Raw genomic sequence first — 21,278 nt, 5'->3', positions numbered from 1 at the left:
GCCACGGCACTCTACCGAGGGCCATAAAGTGAGACTCTGTCTCTACAAAAAAAAAAAAAAAAAGAATTATTGTCCTCAGCCTAGCCAGAAGGATGGCTCTGTTTCCTGGTTTTAATCCCTGTGTATTTGTTGGTTCTTCCCACACATACGCACATGCTCCCAAACTCTCTCCATCCTCGGAAACATCACCTGAATATTTGTCAGGGTCACACTGGTGGCAAGAAGTTTCTCCTTTATTTGAATAAGTGTTGGCTGGGCAAAGTTTGCAGAAAGAGGAGCCCTGCTTGGCTGCGTATGTGCCAGGTTTGCAGGGGAAACATTCTGAAGTGTAGGCTACCCCTGGGGAGAAAAAGACAGCATAGAAAAGCGAGGATTGAGCCTGGGGACTGGGGGCCCTGGGGACCAACACCCACCTCCCTGCAAGGTCAAGAGGTCAGAAAGTCAATCACAGGCCCGAGATCCAGCCCCGCGCTCAGTACCTGTTATGGCGATGTTTCTCACCAGCACAGGCTTGGAAACCTTGGACCACACCGAGAAGGCTGTGGTTCTCCAGTAGAGGACATTATTGCCTCGATTTAACTCAACCTACAAACCACAAACAGGAGGCAGAAGTTCATCACAGAGACAGATACCTCTTATCTATTGGTGTTGCCTCTCGCTGGGACCCCTCCCTTCATAGTCTGCCTGGCAGCGCCTCCTCTGACCCTCTCCCTCCCCTTGCTCGGCTTTGCCCTTCCTCCCACCTTAGCTTAGGTCCTGGCATTCCCTCATTCTTCTTAGTTCTATAAAAAAGAGCCCCCACCCCCAGGAAACCTAGCCTTAAAGCTAGAAAGCTGCTGGTCTTTGGGTCAAGCCTTAGGAGCAACAAGTTGGCACACATCCATATTCCATCAACTCCCGCGGAGAGAGGAAGGTGTAGCATCCTCCTCACATCGGAGTCCTTCTTTCCAGGGACAAGGCGAGTGGGTGGGTGGAGGCTCACACTGGGAGGAGGCACTCTCTGAGGAAAGGACCCTTTTCTGGGCTTTCCAGGAGAAGGCTGGTGTGATACTCACACTATGGAATTCCCATCCTTTCTCTGTGGTTTTCATCCACCTGGAATCATCCGCATTGGGCTGGCACTGGTCGTTCTGGACCTGCAGGACAGGAGTTTGGGATCAGAGCCTCAGCTGTCTAAGGAAACAGGTGCCTTACCCCACACTGCACCAAACCGCCTAAAAGACCTTCTTTGGGGAGAAGAGCGGTCAATTTCCTTTAGGAACTGATCTCAGAACACGTGGGCCTTAAAGTAGGGCAGGAGCTAGAGCCACACACAGATGTCTGAGCTCTGATATCAAAGAAATAACTTGTGACTCAGGAGTGCTGTTTTCTTGTCTGAGCCAGACAAAACACCTAGAAATCTCCCAGATTCTATTCTCCCTCCACAAGTTCCCTTGACTTTGGCCTTTTCTCTTTGCCTCTGAGGCTTCAGCTCATTTTGCCCACAGTTCTTTCTGTCCAGAGGGAAAACAGCAACCATGATGTCCCAAGCAGGCTCGTGATTGATTTCTGCAAATAAATCTGAGCCTCAGAGAGTCTTTACCTCCCACCCTCTCCCTGGGCCAGGGTCTTACAAAAAACTCAAAGATGATGCTGGAATCTGGGTAGTAGTATTCGAAGTTAACAGTGCCGGACTGCTTTAAGTTGACGGCATACATCAGCGTGGCTGTGCATTCATCCGTGTTGGAGGCGATGTAGTCGCCCCGGGGGACCCACTTAGACCTGTGAGGGAACGGGAACCAAGTTCACCGGCAGAAGCATGGCCCACCAACCTTTGTGCCATGTGCAGGCCCCTGTTCTGCCGGGTCTCTGGGGAATTCCAGACTTGTGATTCACAATCCAAGTTTGGATCTGAAAATGTTCAGTGAAGAGTGACTAAAGAGGCTGTAAAGTAGATCCAGGAGCACGGGGTACAGCCAACAAGAGGCCAGCAGACAGGTGTACCTCCCCATTACAGAACCACGCAGGAGACAGACAGCAAGGGAATTGGGGTGGAGGAGTAAACATTTATTGGTTGCTTACTATGGCCTGGGTATTGAACTACAGGGTGTTTGTTTTCTTTTAAGGTAATTGTTTATTGATTTTAGAGATGGGGACTTGTTCAGCCACCCAGGCTGGAATGCAGTAGTGCAATCATAGCTCACTGCAGCCCCAAACTCCTGGGTGCAAGTGATGCCCCCCAGTTCAGCCCCCTGAGTCTGAGCAGCCGGGACTACAGGAGTGTGCTACCCTGCCCGGCTGACCTAGGTTTTTTAAGTTCGTGATTTCTTTTCCTCAATAAGTGGAAGTGCTATTTCTTTCCACATAATAGATGATGAAACTGAAGCTTAGTGAGTCCATGCCCAATTTCACAAAGCCAGCCCGCAAGTGGCAGGGCTAAGACGGACACCCAGGTCTGTCTAACTCCAAAGCTGACAAAGTCCATCAGTAAACATGCATATTCTGGAGGCGGCGCCTGTGGCTCAAGGAGTAGGGCGCCGGTCCCATATGCCAGAGGTGGTGGGTTCAAACACAGCCCTGGCCAAAAATCACACACACACACAAAAAAGTAAACATGCATATTCTTCAGAACTCCCAAGTCCACCCAATCTAATCTGCCTATTGTTTGGAAATGTCCATTTTATTCTTTCTTTTTCATTTATCAGCTGAATTTTCAATTCATGGAAACATTCACTTGAAGATGCTACATGTAAATGGTTTTTTACGGGAAGGAGTAAGTCATGTCTGTTTTGTCTGCTAAATACGTCTCAACTCTACCCAGCCTACCCTAGGGCCTTTCCTATGCCCACCACCACCACACTGTCTCTGAACTAGCCTCCAGATTTGTCTGTACCCTCCGTACACTGTGGCCAGTGTGTGGAGAGATCTTGCAGAACAAAAAATTTGACCACATCACTCCCCGCTTAAAACCCCTGTGACTTCCCTTAGGATGGGGTACAAATTCCTAGCCCTACAGAATTTCTATCAATTCGTCTGCCAAATTTCTCTTACTCCTGGGCCTCCCCCCACCCTGTTCCCTCTTTCTGGAACAAACTTCCTCCTCCTTCCCTCTATTTCAGGGCTTTTCAACTTTTTGTATCTCACTGCACACTTGAATCTATAGGTAAACTTCCATGGCACACCAGTTGAAAATCACTGCTGTATTTGATTCCTACTCATCTCTTAGAGTAAATGACATTTGATCTAAGAAGTCTTCCTTGACTGTCTGGCACTGCTTTGGGTACCCTTAACTCTCTTTGCTTCCCTTCTCATATCCATAACCACATTCTATTTTATCTTTAGTATATTATGAAATATTTAAGACCCACACAAAGTCATAAGGATCACTCACCTACCTGCCACCCTGCTTAAGAAAAGAACACAGCAGAAGCCTCTACGTGCCCCTGGCTGACCTCGTCCCCTTTCCTGCAACAGACTCCCTTCTCCATCACCAAGTGACTACTTTCCTGAAGCTGGCATTCAACATCCCATGTGGCCCTCCATATGTATGTATCTTTACACAATATATTGTATAGTAGTCCTTTGCATGTTTTTAAACTTTACATAAATGGTGTTATAATTTCATGTTCTGCAACTTGCTTTGGGGGGCAGAGGAGGCTTCCATATGATGGTTGTAAAATTCATCCATATTATGCCTCGGCACCTGTGGCTCAAGTGGCTAAGGTGCCAGCCACATACACCTGAGCTGGCGGGTTCAAATCCAGCCCGGGCACGCCAAACAACAATGATGACAGCTATAACCAAAAAATAGCCAGGCATTGTGGCGGGCACCTATAGTCCCAGCTACTTGGGAGGAGGAGGCAGGAGAATTGCTTGAGCCTAGGATTTGGAGGTTGCTGTGAGCTATGATGCCATGGCACTCTACTCAAGGTGATAGCTTGAGGCTCTGTCTCAAAAAAAAAGATTCATCCATATTCTCACAGGTAGCTCTTCTCCCTTCATTTTTACTACAAAGATTGCTTTTTATGGCTGTACCATTTTTAATTACACACTACTTGTGAATGGACATTTAAATTGTTTCCAATTGTTGGCTGTTGTGCACACTTTGCTATGAACATTCTTTTTTTTTTTTTTTTTTGTAGAGGCAGAGTCTCACTGTACCGCCCTCAGGTAGAGTGCCGTGGCGTCACACGGCTCACAGTAACCTCTAACTCTTGGGCTTACGCGATTCTCTTGCCTCAGCCTCCCGAGCAGCTGGGACTACAGGCGCCCACCACAACGCCCGGCTATTTTTTTGTTGTTGTTGTTGCAGTTTGGCCGGGGCTGGGTTTGAACCCGCTACCCTCGGCATATGGGGCCGGCGCCCAACTCACTGAGCCACAGGCGCCGCCCGAACATTTTTGTTTTTGTCTCCTTATCCACATGTCTGAGTGGAATGCCTGGGAGTGGACCTGGTGGGTCAGAGGATATGTCACCCCCCAACTTTGCTGGCTCCTGCTACACTGTTCTCTAAAATGCTTGTATCCATTACCCCCTCCCAGCTCCCCACCCGAGCAGTGTAGTCCTGCATCGTCTCTGAGTTTGGAACTGTCAGACCTTAAAAATGTTGCTGATACAATGTGGTAGGTAGTAGCATCTAACTGGGCTTTAAATCTTATTTGCTTGATTACTAGTGAGGTTGAGCATCTTAGTTTATTTTAAATGTGGGTTTCCTCTTCAGATCAAACTTTAATTCTTCTTCAGCTGTCTATCTTCCTGGCTGCCCTAGAGATTCTGTGAGGGTAGAGATCAAATTTACCTTGCTCACCAACGATTCCCCATCTCAAAGCCCTGGCAACAGAGGAAGGACTCAGGGGATTAAACAGAGGAATGAGTGACCAAGGACAACCCCACTATTTCACTGTTTTGCCTGAGACTAGCCCAGGTCTCCAACTGCTTAATAATGGCCAGTTGAGGGAACCTCAAATCAATTGACAGGTTTCCCCCTGTGTTTGCTAGAATAACGTGGTATTTTCTGCTCTTAAACAGTCAATATTATTCTCAAAATGGAAACATAAACTGAGCTCATCCAAAACATCCTAGCTAACCTAACAGCACTGATTTCTCCTTGTTGAAAGAGGCACTTAATGCTGATGTGCTCTGTGGCATCAGCTATAAATAACTCCTGAAGTCTGATGAATAATTAAAAGAATGCTACAAGTGGGTCACATTTGTAAAATGCATCACCATTCTGATTTTGTCAGTGCTGTCCCTGATGAAGACATTTCCCACTGAATAATGTAATAACATGTTCTGATTGATTTCTAGTGCCAGGCATCACTATAAATTCTTCACGTGTATCATCTCATTTAACCTTCACCACAACCTATAAGACTACCATTTTTTCCATAGTTTTTAGGATAAGATCACTGACACGCAGAGGTGATTAAGAAATGGTAGTTCATTTAGTTGTGATCTGCATGTAAGGTTTTTAATTTTTAAAGTTCATGTCTATTTTTCTCTTATTCTTATTTTACTGTCACAGTACTTGAGCTTCTGCTCACTCTTTTTCTATATGACATCCTGAAGATATAGCAGGCGCCTATAATCCCAGCTACTTGGTAGGCTGAGGCAGAAGAACCACTTGAGCCAAGAGTTGGAGACCAGGCTGGGCAACATTGCAAGACCCTATCTCAAAAACAAACCAACCAACCATCAAACTCGGCCTATTTTCGGAAGGAATGGCCTTCTAAAAACAAAACCAAACCAACACCCTTTCGCTTACTCCCTCTTCACTCCTACTGCCTGTTGCTTACCCCAGTCTCTGATCTTGGACTATTTCTAACACCTTGGCCCTGGCACATCTACCCAAAAATCGTGGAGAATTCTTGAAGTTCAGGATACTACCATGAAGCCTGCATCCAGTTGGTCTGTTTTGTCCCAGTTATTTATTTTGTGTTTACTTTGGGCTAGACACTATGGAGATGCTGGAAACACCGCAACAACAGATTAGAGCTGGGCCAGCATTTTGTTTCTAGCTGAGGAGACAGAAACTTAACTGATCACATAATCAATTGCATGGTAATGACTGTGATAAGTGGTACCACAGGAGAAATACAAGATGATATGAGAGTGTGTAACAGGAGTCTCTAGGGTCAAGGATAGTTTCTTTGACTTTGAGGCAGAGATCTGAGGAGTAAGTAGGAGTCATAAGAAGGGACAGAGTTCAAAGTGCCATGGAGGGAAGGGATCGTGGTGGCTGGAGCACAGCAAGCAAGAGAGAAGATAATCGGGAGAGGTGGGCAGATGGCTAGAGAGCAGAGGCCAGAGCGGCAGGGCCCTGCAGGCTGTACGAAGGCAGGAGTTTTTATCCTAAGGCCAATCTGTAACCATAGAATCCAGGGTTTTGAACAAGAAAGTGCTGTGATTGTATTTTTGTTTTAAAAAGATGAATCTGACTGCTGGGAGGACAGCAGCCTAGAGGAGCCTGGGAATGGACGCAGAAGACCAGCTGGGAAACTCTTGAGACAGAGCAGGCAGGAGGTGATGCTGGCTTGGGTGAGGTTTGAGGCCATGGGGCTGGATTTGGGCAAATACACAGCTAAACGGGAAAGCCAGACACATGGGCTTGTAGGACCAGCTCAATTATTGCCTTTCAGAAGGATGGTGGGGCACCCACAAAACCTCTCCAGGTGGTCATTTCCTGTCCATTTCCACAGAGAAGAAACATCCTCTTCCTCCCTCCCAAGGATGCCTTAAGATCCAGGCCCTGAAATAGTCTGTGCTGTGGAAACAGGTTAGTAACGTGCCCTTTTCCTGCCTTGCTGAGCAATAATGATTTCATCCCCAGAAAGAGAAATCCTTCCTTTACACAGGTAGGAATTGATTCAGCCTGGTCTGTATCTCATCCAGGGTCAAATGACATTCTCCATTAGGACTCAATGGGATTGGTTGTCTTAACCCACACTTTCTCTCTCCTTTCAGCTTTAGTCCTCTCTAGTTTTATCTCTGCTTCCAACATTCGTTGTCATGCTAATAAATTTGACACATAAAATTGAACTCTAAAATAACATTAAAACTGGATGACATATTGAATGCTGCTTTGCTGCTGCTTTGCTGAGACAAGATTTAAGAATAGGAAAGGGAGATATCACTTCCAGTTTTAGAAATCCAAGTGTCATACAATTTTTCTATCCATTTGATTGCTTGGGTATAAGAGAAACCCATTTACTTTCAAAACTTGAAAGTTGTGAGACATATGGTGTCATGGTCCATTATTTCACTTCCATGAAATACAGCTGACAGTGGTGTCCTTTCTGATTCACTCATGCCAGTTTCAACTTGTTCAGCTTATCAGTGTTGCTGGGAGGGCCTCATTTGTTTCCATCCAAGCGGCACTCAGTCGGAGTCAGCTATGGAGCTGGGAAGAGAGCACTTCCATGCAATGACTTTCTATGATTTAAAAAGCTGGGCATGGTAGCTCATGCTTGTAATTCTAGCACTCTGGAAGGCTGAGGTGGGGTGGGTCACCTGAGCTCAAGAGCTTAAAACCATCCTGTGAAAGAGCTAGATCCTGTCTCTACTAAAAATAGAAAAACTAGCCAGGTGTTGTGGCCAGGGACCTCTATTCTCAGTAATGTGGGAGGCTGAGGCAAGAGGATCACTTTAGCCCAAGAGTTTGAGGTTGCTGTGAGCTATGATGCCATGCACTCGACCCCAGGGGAACACTCTCTCACAGAGTGAGACTCTGTCTCAAAAAAAAAGGGAGGTGGTGGTGGTTAAAGTTGTCTCCAAGCCTTGAGTGTGGCTGGGCACAGTGGCTTATGCCTGTAATCCTAGCACTCTGGGAGACTGAGGTGAATGGATCACTTGAGCTCACGAGTTTGAGACCAGCCTATGCAAGAGCGAGACCCTGTCTCTAAAACTAGCTGGGTGTTGTGGTAGGCACCTGCAGTCCCAGCTACTTGGGAGGCTGAGGCAAGAGAATCGCTTAAGCCCAAGAGTTTGAGGTTGCTGTGAGCTGTGACACCGTGACACTCTACTGGGGGCAAGAAAGTGAGACTCTGTCTCAAAAAAAAAATTAAATTAAAAAAGCTTTGAGTGTTAGCCGGGCATTGTGGCGGGCGCCTGTAGTCCCAGCTACTCGGGAGGCTGAGGCAGGAGAATTGCCTAAGCCCAGGAGTTGGAGGTTGCTGTGAGCTGTGTGACGCCACGGCACTCTACTGAGGGCAATAAAGTGAAACTCTGTCTCTACAAAAAAAGAAAAAAAAAAAAAAAGCTTTGAGTGTTTGTAATGGGATTTTGTTCAGGGATGTTACTCCTTCCCATGAGACAATTTTTTGTTGGTCTCAAGAATTTAGAAGAGGTAGAACTTCACTGAAAGATGAGGAGAGGAGTGGGCATCTGACAACTGCAGAGACTGGGGAAAAACATCACCGCTGTAGAAAAATGGTTCACGAAAACATTTAAGGACAAGGCAGCTCACAGCAACCTCAAACTCTTCAGCAAAAGCGATCCTCCTACAGACTGGATCACTGGCATGTCTAACATCCTACACAGTAATCTTCCAGTCAGGAAAGTTTCATCCTGATGGATGCTCACACTTTGACAGACCAGCAAAAGTGCATCCGTGATGAATGGTGTGAAGAAATACTGGTAAGATTCTCGAGAGGCAAGTCTAGATGTGTTTCTGCTATCGTTACTGGTGATGAAACCTGGATTTACCAGTTTGATCCAGAGAATAAGCATCAGTTGACATGGTAGAATCTTTTTCCCAATGAAAATCCACCAACAAAACGGTCTGTGAAGCTAGTGAATGATGCCCCATGAATATATCAATGTACACAGCTATGATTTAATAAAAAAAAAATGCAAAAAAAAAAAAGAAAATCCACCAACAAGGGCGGTGCCTGTGGCTCAGTGGGTAGGGCACCGGCCCCATATATCAAGGGTGGCAGATTCTAACCTGGCCCCAGCCAAACTGCAACCAAAAAATAGCCGGGCGTTGTGGCGGGCGCCTGTAGTCCCAGCTACTCGGGAGGCTGAGGCAGGAGAATCACCTAAGCCCAGGAGTTGGAGGTTGCTGTGAGCTGTGTGAGGCCACGGCACTCTACCGAGAGCGACAAAGTGAGACTTGTCTCCAAAATAAAAAGAAAAGAAAATCCACCAACAAAAGTGAAGCATCCTGAAGTGTCAGGAAGAAAATGGTAGCAACTTTTTTCTCCAAAAGCAGTCATGTTGCCACTGTTCCTCTGGAGGAACAAAGGACTGTCACTGCTCAGTGGCACACAGCAATATGCCTTCCAAAACTTTTCGGGAAGCTTCAAGAATGATAGCCAAGGACAGGACTGCAGAGGACCATCTTGCATGATGACAATGCGTCCACCCACACAGCCAACATCACCACTCAGTTTCTGGAGTCCACAGAGGTTACAGTTCTGAGTCATCCCCTCGACAGTCCTGACTTGGTCCCATGTGATTATGTCTTATTCCCTACAATAAAAAATCACATGCGTTGAAGGAGGTTATCCAGCCCCAAAGAAGTGTTTGCCCCTATGAAAACGAACTTACACCACTTGAAGAACATAAGTGGAAAGAGGGTTTTCAAAAATGGTTTACAAGAATGCAAAAGTGCATAGAATATCGTGGTGATTATTTTGAGAAAATATAGTAATCAAAATGATTTTATGTATCTCAATTTTTGTGTATCTCAAAACTTTTGTAGTGTCCCCCAAAAGCAATGTACAATTCCTTTCACATCCTGCAGCCCCCCTCTTTTGCCCCCTAGAACCCGACATTGCCTTGCACATAATAAATGTCGTCTAAAGGCAGCATTATGGGGCAGCGGGAAGCTGGAGACTGGGTTTGAATTCCAATCTCACCAGTTGTAAAGTGGATGACAAAGGGCAGGTCACTTAACCTCAATGAGTCTTCAGTTCCTCATCTCTGTAATAGGATTTCACAGGGGTCTCTTGAGGATTAGAGAAAATAATACGTGTACAGTATCCAGAATAGTGCCTGGCATTGGCATACAGCCCGAGAAAGGATGAGAGTTATGGATGTGTTATGCGCATCTAAAATAAATATCCACATCTCCACATACTCTGGACTAAGCTCTTCAATTACTGAGAAAAGTCTCCTTCTGAGCTGAGACATTTCTGATCACTGGGGCCTCAAGGTGCTGGGAAAATGTCAGCCAGCACTGACCAAAGCTCTGGTCTGGTCCTACTCTCTTCCCTGCTACTCATAAACTCAAGTTAGGTAGAACTAGTTTTAGAAGTTAGCACCCAAGCCAGGAAGAAACCCAACTCTTGGCAATCAAGCATGTGTTCCAGTCCAGTCGAGGAAGTGCTATTGGCTGATCCCAGATTTCTCAGTGGAAATCCAGGTGGGTTATGTTTTAAGCAGGCTGGGCCATTTAATCCTTGTCCCCCTGATCTGCTCTATTTTTTCTCTATTTCCCCGTGTTTTTCACCTCCCACAAAATGCCTGTCAATCCCTGATGAGCTTAGGGCAGTGAGTGGGCCAAGGCAGAGTCCTGTCCGACAGCAAGGTGGGACGTGCTGCAGCTCTCACCCTGGCAGTGTGGCTCCTCTTTCCCGTCCTCCCAGCCCAGCCTGAGGAGCAGCAGAGGGGTGGTGGGTGACATGCAAACTCACGAAGTGCAGTTCTCAGTGGACTCAGAGGTGCTGTCATCGAGCTCCATGTTGGCGGAGAGGCTGGCAAAGCCATGGGGCAGCTCATCCCACTCGTCGAACCGGATGCCAGTGCCGAGGGAGTAACGGCCCTCAGCACATGGCTTACAGGACTGGTCCTTCATATCCAGAAACTCCCCGGCATTGCAAGAGAACGCTAGAAAAGAGGACAGGGACAAGGGAGAGGGTCAAGGTCACAGCAGCTGCAGAAGAGGTGGGCAGGCTGTGGGCATTCCCATGGGAGGAGCACAGGGTTGGGTGCTAGGAGTTGACCCTAGACTTAGGGCCATGGCACGTGTTGTGCGGCTCTACTTGCATGGAATGTCCAGAAAAGGCAACGCCGCGGAGACAGAAAGTCGATTTCTGTTTCCCAGGGGCTGTTGGGAGAGACCTGGGGAGAGATTGCTAATAATATGAGGTTTCTTTTCAGGGAGATTAAAATGTTCTGAAATTATAGAATGATGATGGTTGCTATGAATATTCTAAAAACCAATGAATTTTACCCTTAATGGGGATGAATTTTATGGCATGTAAATTTTATTTTATTTTTTGAGACAGAGTCTTACTATGTTGCCCTCAGTATAGGGCCGTAGCATCACAGCTCACAGCAACCTCCGAGTCTTGGGCTCAAGCAATTCTCTTGCCTCAGCCTCCCAAGTAGCTGGGACTACAGGCACCTGCCACAACCTGGCTATTTTTTTGTTGCAGTTGTCATTGTTGTTTAGCTGGCCCAGGCTGGGTTTGAACCCGCCAGCCTGGGTGTATGTGGCCGGCACCATAACCACTGTGCTATAGGTGGCAAGCCTATTTATTTATTTATTTATTGAGACAGAGTCTCACTACCCTTGGTAGAGTGCTATGGAGTCATAGCTCACAGCAACCTCAAACTCTTGGGCTCGCGAAATCCTCTTGCCTCAGTTTTTCATTTTTAGTAGAGACGGAGGTCTCATTATTGCTCAGGCTGGTCTCAAACTCAAGAGGTCAAGCCATCCACCTGCTTCGCCCTCCCAGAGTGCTAGGATTTCAGGCATGAACCACCGCGCATGGCCTGGCATGTAAATTTTATCCCAATAAAACTGTCACTTAAAAAAAAAAGGGAGAGGCTTGTTGCCTATCACTCAGCAGCAAGGGTGCCAGCCACGGAGCTAGAGGGTTCAAACCCAGCCTGGACCTCGTAAACAACAATGACAACTACAACCAAAAGAAAATAGCTGGGCGTTGTGACAGGCACCTGTAGTCCCAGCTACTTGGGAGGCTGAGGCAAGAGAATCGCTTAAGTCCAAGAATTTGAGGTTGCTGTGAGCTGTGACGGCACAGCACTCTACTGAGGGTGACTCCGTTTCACAAAAAAAAAAGAGAGAGATTTAGGGCCGTAGGTGCTCTGCCTGATTCCAGGACTTTGGGCTTATCCCTGGCTGTCTTGTTTCCTCTGGCACTCTCCAGGGAAGAGGATGCCATGTCTCTCTGAATGGTGCACAGCCCTTCACCTTGAATTTCCTTCTTGGCTCTTCTGGCTCTGTCTCCTCCTTTCTGCATCTACCATACTAGGTGAGAGTCCTATGATCTATTAACAGAATCATCGTAATGCCCTCCTAACTAGTTCCCTGTTCTTCTTTTTGCTTGTTCTGTGGCCAGAGGTACCTTTCTAAACACTGATACATACTACTAGTCTGCTTATTTCAAAAATAGTCACCATTCCCTTTTGGTTATGGAATTAAGCTCTCAGGCTGGCATTCCAATTGTTCCACAACCCTCCCCGCCCTGACTCTCCATCTTGACCTCCTACTAAAGTCCTTCTCTGCCTCAATCCCATCTGTCACCTTTTCAATGTTGCCTCCACCCTGGACCACAGGCTCTTCCCCAGTCATGTCACTGTTCCTCCACCTCCAAACTTTTGCTCAAGTCGTCCTCCCAGCCATTCCTGATTTCTAAGCATCCATTGTGCTTGCTCTTTCTCACGCTGTGTATGTCTGCCGCCCACCAGGCTCTGATCTCCTCTAAGGACAGCTGGCTCAGCAGCTGGCACAGGGTGGGAGCTCCACAAAGGTTTGCTGAAACAATGAGCAGATGAATGAATGCTCCTTCCACCACACTGTAAGCTTCTGAAGACAGAGACGGTGCCGCACTCATCGCTGTGGTTCACCCTGCGCACGAGCATCCCAGTGCCACAGTAGCCAGAGCGCACTAAAGTCAGCAGAGTGAACTGAAGAGCCCTCACCTGTCTCCATTGGGCACCCCTCGGTTCTGGCATGTAATCTGCTCAGATCTCAGCAATATCCGTTTATTAATTTAATAAGCATTTATTTGCTCCCCTACTCAACCAGGCACGGTGCTAAGCTGATTTTAGGATTTGAAGACCCTCCATCTCCTTTCCAACTCTTCAAATCATTCCTTAACTCTAGTGTCTGATTTTTATTGTTATGCTCTTTGCATTCCTAAAAGAACAGAGCAAGGGTGGAGCTCCAATTGGTGAGGCCATGGTACTTTTATAGAATAGTGACGGGGAAATTTCCAACTGCAGAAAAATTGTGACATGGAGTCACAGAGGCAGGGATGGGCGGTGCATCGCATCACTGTCTTTCTTATTAGACAGTCAGATCCACCATCGGGAAGGTTCTGTCCTCTGAACTAATGCCTGGTGCATTCAATTTAATTTAATTTAATTAATTTTTTTTTTTTTGAGACAAGAGTCTCAAGCTGTCACCCTGGGTAGAGCGCTGTGATGTCACAGCTCACAGCAATCTCAAACTCTTGGGCTTAAGCAATTCTCTGGCCTCAACCTCCCAAATAGCTGGGACTATAAGGCACCTGCCACAGCGCCCGGCTATTTTTTTTGTTGCAGTTTTCATTGTTGTTTTAGCTGGCTGGGGCTGGGTTCAAACCCTCCAGCCTCGATGTATGTGGCCAGCGCCCTACCCACTGAGCTATGGGTGCCTCCAACCTGGTGCATTTTAAAGGATGTCTCTGCAGAAGTTTATCCTCTCTGGCTTTCCTTTTCATGAACACAAGCAAATTTCAATCTTCCCTAATGACTGATTGTGGTGGGTGAGTATAGATTGGAGAGAAGTACATAGGCAAAAGAGAAAATGTATGCAAAAAGAGAAAACAATCTGAGTGGCACACAGCTGGAATTTTTCCTTATGCTGTATCCACTCATGGGATTAAGACATCTTTTAATGAAAGCAAATTCAAATATCCTGTTAGCATATGCGATATAATATTTCTGCATCAGATTTCAAAAGGGTTGGGGATGAGGACGAATGAGGGGAAGGATCTGATTCCTTAATGCAGCGGCACTGTCAGGAAGGGCCTATCTTGGATAGCAGGAGGCTTGGAGGGGAAACCAAAGCAAGTGGCAGGGAGGCCCTGGAGCAGGGTGGCTGCTTACAGCATTCAGTGCCCTTGACCGGGTCTGGGAGACTGGTGCACAAGCCTGGGGTGTGTGGCACGGCGACTCTCCACCTGGAACCTGTGCTGTCACACGCAGTATACTCATAGTGGTATTCAGACTGTAGGGGAGAGAACAGTGGCAAAACGTCCATTAGCAGTGATCAGACATTAACAGCTTCCCACCCGGGACTACTGACACTCATCACACAGTAAGTCACAGTAACAGGCCCTGGAACCCCCGGCAGGGAGCAAGGCATCACGGTACTGAAATGCCTATGATGCAAGGACGAGAGCTACAGCAATCTGGGTCATTCCTTTCCACCTGGCTATGGTCTAGTCCCTAGAAATACATTTTTTTGTGTGTGCTTCCCTTTGGTGTTGTGTATAAGTGATGTCCTGATGGAACAGAGGAATGTGGGAAGGTAACTAAAGAGCAGGCTAGAAACGGGTGAAGATTTTCTTATACTAAACCGTAGAATTTATGAGCAAGGACGTTTCAAATGGAATGACGTTCTAAATGGAAGGGCTGGTTCACAAAACATTTACAAAGGATTGTCACAGAAGCTATATTTCTATTCCCCTGTGTTCCTCACGGTCTGTATGGCCAGAAAGGTCACCGATTCCCCCTTGCATTTTATGAAAAGTCCTATTTAGCCCAGACAGGCGATGTGCTCTCATCACATGAGTCTGTTCACACTGCCTACTTTCTCTGTGCAGCCAGAAACTCAGTCCAATTGTTTTAGCGGAACTAAGAATAACTGAAGAATAACAACAAAACAGCCAAATGAAACAATGAAACAATAGCAAAACAACAAAAAGTACTAGTCAGGAGAAAGGAAACACAGTTGACGTGTCAAATGCCTTTAAGTATTTCTTTTCTTTCTTTTTTTTTGAAGACTGAGTCTCACTCTGGCACACTGACTGGAGTGCCGTGGTATTAGAGCTCACGGCAACCTCAAATTCTTAGGTTTGAGCTATCCTCATGCCTCAGTTTTTCTATTTTCAGTAGAGACAGGGTCTCACTCTTTCTCAGGCTATTCTCAAATTCCTGAGCTCAAAGAATCCACCTGCCCTGGCCTCCCAGAGTGCAAGAATTACAGGCGTGAGCCACCATGCCTGGCTGCCTTAAGTATTTCTTACTCTTTTAAATCTTGTAATAAACAATAGACCCTGGAATTAGTGATGATTCCATGAGTGACAAATATTTTATAATCTGCACTTACCTAAAACTATATTCAAGATATTTTTTTTTTTTTTTGAGACAGAGTCTCATTATGTCGCCCTTGGTAGAGGGTTGTGGCGTCACAGCTCACAGCAACCTCACTCTTGGGCTTAAGTGATTCTCTTGCCTCAGCCTCCCAAGTAGCTGAGACTACAGGCACCCGCCACAACACTCAGCAATTTTTTGGGTGTAGTTGTCATTGTTGTTTAGCAAGCCCGGACTGGGTTCAAACCGCCAGCCTCGGTGTATGTGACCAGTGCCTTAACCACTGAGCTAAAGGCGCCGAGCCCCTAAAACTATATTCAAGACCAGAGCTACTTCGTATTAGAGTATCCATAAGAAAAACAAGATTGGGCGGCGCCTGTGGCTCAAAGTGGTAGGGCGCCTGTCCCATATGCCGGAGGTGGTGGGTTCAAACCCAGCCCCAGCCAAAAAACTGCAAAAAAAAAAAAAAAAAGAAAGAAAAACAAGATTAATGTTCCCCTTCAGCCTACATGACTTCAAGAGCTGGGACTAAAAATGAGACAGTTCTCAGTTTCCTAATCTAATAATACAGCAGGACCAAAAGGAAAAAGTTTTACTTTTTGGGAGAGGTAAACATACTGATTTTATCCATCTAGGATGCATGTTTTTTCTTACATTTAACTTCTATGAAATTAAGATGTATCTTATAATTGACCCGGTAAAGAAGCATTGCATCATCTTTTAACTGATAAGAGTTGTTTCTTTCTTTATGCCACACAAAAAATGATGTGTCTTAGAAGAGTGGCATCTCAGGCTTGTTGAAATATGATAAACATATTTTTTTGAGGGGGATATATTTATTTATTTATTTTTTGAGACAGAGTCTCACTCCCTCACCCTGGGTAGAATGCCATGGCGCCATCACAACTCACAGCATCTTCAAACTCTTGGGCTCAGGTGAGCCTCTTGACTCAGCCTCCCGAGTAGCTGAGACTACAGGCACCCATGACAATGCCCAGGTAGCTTTTCTATTTTTAGTACAGATGGTCTCACTCCTGCTCGGGCTGATCTCAAACTCTTGAGCTCAATTGATCCACCCACTTCAGCCTCCCAGAGAGAGCTAGGATTTACAGGTGTGAGCCACCAAGCCCAGCCAACATGTTTGTTGAAATACAATAAATGTGGTGTTTCTCAATCTCAAATGTGGTGAAACTTAGAATGATCAGAGAACTTCAGAGCTCTCTTTAGAGCTTCATTTTAATTTAAATACTTATTGTTTGCCAAGCACCTAGAGGTAGGAGATGTGCCTGGTGAGCTCAGGACAACACTTAACCTCTGCATTTTCATCTAGAGGATAAAGAAGAAGAGAAGATGGGGGAAGATTTAGGGAGCTGCAAGCCTAAATTTTTTTTTTTTTTTTGAGACAGAGTCTCACTGTGTTGTCCTCTGTAGAGTGCTGTGGTGTTACAGCTCACAGCAACCTCAAACTCTTTGGGCTTAAGCAATTCTCCTGCCTCAGACTCCTAGGTAGCTGGGACTACAGATGCCCAGCACAATGCCTGGCTATTTTTTTGGCTGTAGTTGTCATTGCTATTTGGTGGGCCCAGGCTGGGCTTGAACCCGCCACCTCCAGTGTATGTGGCTGGCGCCCTAGCCACTTGAGCTACAGGTGCTGCCTGCAAGCCTAAATTTTGACCAGCATCTTCAGCCTTTAATTTAGATGTCAGTGTCATCTAGGAAAGAAAAATGATTGGAATGGGAGGTCTCTGTGCCCTGGGTTTACCCTCTCTCTGGGGCTATTTTTCTTCATAATTCTGCTCTTTTCCTCATCTCAGGCTGCAGCGGGTAAATAAGACAACTACACATATATCAATTCCAGTTCTGAAAATGATATTCTCAAAAGGGCTTTGCTACAAGAATGATCGGTCAAATCCACAGTACATAAATTAAATGGAAAATTGAGTGATCAAGGCAGAAAGAACTCAGCATTCTGCCTATAAGCATAATTGTGTGGTCTTTTTATTCGTCTTTTTATTCACAGTAGTGATTTCCCACTTCCCAAACACCTCCTTTGATCTTTACAACTCCCTACAGGGCAAACAGAGCAAGGATTGTTCCCCTCAACGCACTGATGAAAAAAACTGACCCTCAAGGAGGTGAAACGGCTCATCCAAGGTCATATAGCCTGTACGTCACTGAGCTAGAACCCAGGCCTTCCCACCACGAATCCTCTTCCAACCACATAGAGCTGATCAAACACAAACTCAGATTGGGCCAAATTTAAAAGCCACATCTAAAAATTAAATATGCCAGTGTTGGGTGTCTGCCAGAAGCCAGGCTCCCATCTCAGGCCTGAGAATCAGTGTTAAAATATCTGATCTGCTCAAGCAGATAATTTCCATTCAGTCTGACTGCATTTGGCCCTTGGGAAGCACATGGGCCAAGTCCATTACTTTTGATAGCCTTTCATTTGGTGTCCCCTGGGTCCCACTCAAATGGGAGGTTTTCTGGGGAAAATGGTAGTTCCAAGCCTTAGAAAATGTCCCTTTCAATGTGTTTTCATTTACTTCATGCCACTTGGGGATATTTACAGCATTCGATGTGGCTGGCTCTGATGCACCTGTTTCAAATCTGAACTACATTTTGAGATGGCATCATTCAAGACACAAGCCTAGAGAGTGTTACATCAGGGATATAAATAGCAGGACTCCTTGATTATATTCAGTTGTCCGTGAATAATTCCCCAACGGTGCCTCAGTTTACCCAGTGATCTATTTTTGAAAGTGTGCAATCTGCATATTGTACAGATTTCACAAAGGAGGCACACAAACACATTCAGTATATATATACAGCATCAGTTTCTTCCTCCCCACCATGCACAATTACATGACACATATCCAAATCACAATGCTAAACGGGACGCAGCAGATAGGAGCTGCTGTTTGTTCATCAAGGAAATAAGGGAAGGGGACCATTAATCAAATCCACCCTCCCTCTCATCACCCAGCTGCGTAATACTCCCTGCACATGAGAAGGAAGAGGAAAAAACTCTGAATTTGAAATCTGCTTTGCCTAATATTGAGTTCTCTGTTAGTAACACTGATCTTTCAGCTCCAGAATCCACTCATACCCACAACTGTTTTAATCCTGCTGTCTAGTTATTGAATGCACTGTTGAAATGATTTTTCTTTAACTGCCCAGTCAGGATGGTATCTAGATGGAAATCTGTCCTTCCTTCTACCTATCCCCTACCCCTTTCTTTCAAAATAACATGTCTTCCTTTTAAAAATTATTATCAAAGTAATACATTAGAGAGTAGAGATTGGCGGTAATCCCTGGGTTAGATGCTAGAGAAGTATTTGTTGCCATCCACTGTGGGAAATAGATAGGATTTAAGCTGATGAGCTGGTGACACAGAGATGTAGTCCACAACGCTGGTGGTGGGAGGGCCTTAAGGACTGGGTTAGCCTCTTGGGTATGACCAAATCAACAGGCCAGTTAGAAGACATTCCACCACCCCATTAACACAGGGTGCTCAACTTCCCTGAATCATAGTTGACTCATCAAAAAATGAGCACATATGAATACCTGCCTTGTTAGCCAGGTTGCTTATACAGTTGTGCAGGCTGCCTGCAAGGCTGCCTAGCTCAGGGCGAAGTGCAAAGTGAAATCTAGCTCAAGCTGCTAGGTGGTATGCCCTACTGTGGGCCTTCATCTGCTGGAGGTGGGTGCCTTTTTCTCATGTGCAGTTTGTCAGCTGTGAGCATAATGAAGTTGCTGTAAGTTAAGTACTTAGCATAGTAGGCTTTTTAATTCTCAAAACAACCCAACAAGGTGGGTACCACTATTTTACCATTTTACAGATGAGAAAACTAAAGCATTGACAGGTGAGTTTGCTTACTCAAGACCACACAGCCAAGAGGTCTCCAAGCCATGACTGGATCCAGGCTGTCCAGAGTTTCTGGACCCAGTGCAGAGTTTCTAGTCAGGGTTGCTGGTATTTGAAAGCATCCTGTGTAGGCTCCTATCACACTCACAAGGTGTGTCTAGGTTTCAGCGCTGGCTCTCAAGCTGCTGAAAACTTTGCAAGGAAAGCCAAGCATATCAAAAACTTCACAAATGAGGCCCAAAGGGAAAAGGTTCAAGTCCAAAGCCGTGTGAAATAAGAAGACTTGAAAGGCACTGGAACCTTGGAGATTCAACAAGGACATCTATTGTTTTTGCCTGCCCGGTGTCCACCCCTCTCCTGCTGGTAACAGCACCCCTGTGGGAGGATGTGTCACCTCCTTATTATATACAGTCTCGTGGGATTGTCAAATGAGGTGGCCCACCCTCCTCTGTCATGAGATGGACACTCAACCCACACTAGGCCAGTAGGATGCTCTCCCTGGATAAGTGGGAAATGTAATGAGGGGGCTGAGGACACTTAGCCACTGAGTAGGGGCCTCAGGTGGGTTGTAACTGAGAGAGGGATGGGACAGGAAAGTGGGGACAGCTGGGGATAAGCTTCCACCTTACTTCCCAGTTCTGCCTAGGTGTGGCCTTGGGGCCTAACAGAAATCCACCATAGTAAAATAGTAAAACAAGCCAGCCACAAAAGGACAAATACTGTATGATTCCATGTACATGATGTACAGAGTAGTCAAATTTATAGAGACAGAAAGTAGAATCATGGTTGCCAGGGGCTGGGAAAGGGGTCTGGGGAGTTACTATTTAACCAGCATAGTGTTTCAGTTTTGCAGGATGAAGAGTTCTGTGGATGACAGTGATGTTAGCACAAGATGTGAATGATTTTAATGCCACTGAGCGATATACTTAAAAATGGCCAAAATGAAAAATTTTGTTATGTGTATTTTACCGCAATTTTAAATTATTATTTTGAAGCAGAATCTTGCTCTGTTGCCCAGGCTAGAGTGCAGTGGCATCAGCCTAGTTCACGACAACCTCAAACTCCTGGGTTCAAGCAATCCCCCCACCTCAGCCTCCTAAAAAGCTAATATCACAAGCGTATACCACCACATCTGGCTAATTCTTTTTCTATTTTTAGTGGAGATGGTGTCTTGCTCTTGCTCAGGTTGATCTTGAACTCCTGACCTCAAGCAATCCTCTGGCTCGACCTCCTGGAGGGCCAGGAATACAGACTGAGCCACCATGCCTGGCCTTAAATTACTTGTTTAAAAAAGGTTATGCTGAGAGGCAGAGCAAGATGGCAGCCGAGTAACAGCTTCCTTGCATCTGGGCACCATGAGTCTGGGGAGATAGGACTCCAGGCATCTCTGGCTGGTGGGATCTGCCTATCATCACCCCTGAGAGGATACAGGGAGTCAGCGAGAGACTTCTGGACCCCAAGAGGAGGACTAAAACAGTGGAAAACCGGCAAGTGGTCGCGTGTGTTCAATCTGTCTAAACCCGCCCGCAACTGTAAGTTCAGTAGCAGCAAGACTGCAAACCAGAAAGGCCTTACCTGTGAACTGTTTTGGTGTCTTTGGACTTGGCACTCAGCTGAACTGCCTTGGGGAGAGCCTGAGCGGGAGTGTGGAGAACTTTGGCCTTTGTCTAGGGCCCTAGTCTGAGCTGCTGAGCCAGACGGAGCTAATAGTGTTTGGCTCTGGGTCACAGGCAGCCATTGTGAGCGATCTGCCCCGGCAAGCTCCGCCCTCAGGGTCGCAGAGCTAGAATTGGGTGGGAGCTGGTAACCCAGCGACCAAGCAGCCTAAGGGTGGGGTCTGAGCCTCCATGCAGCCCTAACCCTCGGGGGCAGAGGGAGACCAGTTTTGGCACACAGGGTAAGTGGATAGCCACTTCAGCAGTGATTCCAGCGACAAGCACTTCCCTGGGAAAGCTTCTGCTCAGCAAGTGAACAAGTTCAAAGTGCCTTTTCAGTGGGCTGAAGAGAGATTTAGGGTGTCTACCTGCTGGGGTTTGAGAAACTAGCAGCCTCCAGTCGTATCAGAACTGTGATTAACATCTCATACCCCAGAAGACCACGTGTTGCCCAGACAATATTCAATAACATATACATACAGCTTTGTTTTTGGTTGTGTTTTTTT

The 21,278-nt window shown here is 46.1% G+C and overlaps 1 protein-coding gene across 1 annotated transcript in view; it reads right to left on the bottom strand.

The window, feature by feature from the left end:
* Nucleotides 1–21,278, bottom strand: part of ELAPOR1 (endosome-lysosome associated apoptosis and autophagy regulator 1) — a 91,243-nt gene that overhangs the window by 25,001 nt on the left and 44,964 nt on the right. The window contains exons 2-7 of the mRNA XM_053592023.1: nucleotides 14,041–14,161; nucleotides 10,617–10,809; nucleotides 1,614–1,761; nucleotides 1,056–1,136; nucleotides 480–585; nucleotides 190–339 (exon numbers count right to left, since the gene is read on the bottom strand). Coding sequence (XP_053447998.1) covers nucleotides 190–339; nucleotides 480–585; nucleotides 1,056–1,136; nucleotides 1,614–1,761; nucleotides 10,617–10,809; nucleotides 14,041–14,161 — 799 coding nt within the window. The remainder of the gene's footprint in view (nucleotides 1–189; nucleotides 340–479; nucleotides 586–1,055; nucleotides 1,137–1,613; nucleotides 1,762–10,616; nucleotides 10,810–14,040; nucleotides 14,162–21,278) is intronic.

Source organism: Nycticebus coucang, chromosome 5 (genome assembly GCF_027406575.1).
Source record: "Nycticebus coucang isolate mNycCou1 chromosome 5, mNycCou1.pri, whole genome shotgun sequence".
Taxonomy (NCBI): domain Eukaryota; kingdom Metazoa; phylum Chordata; class Mammalia; order Primates; family Lorisidae; genus Nycticebus; species Nycticebus coucang.
This window is presented reverse-complemented; position numbering and strand designations above follow the sequence as displayed.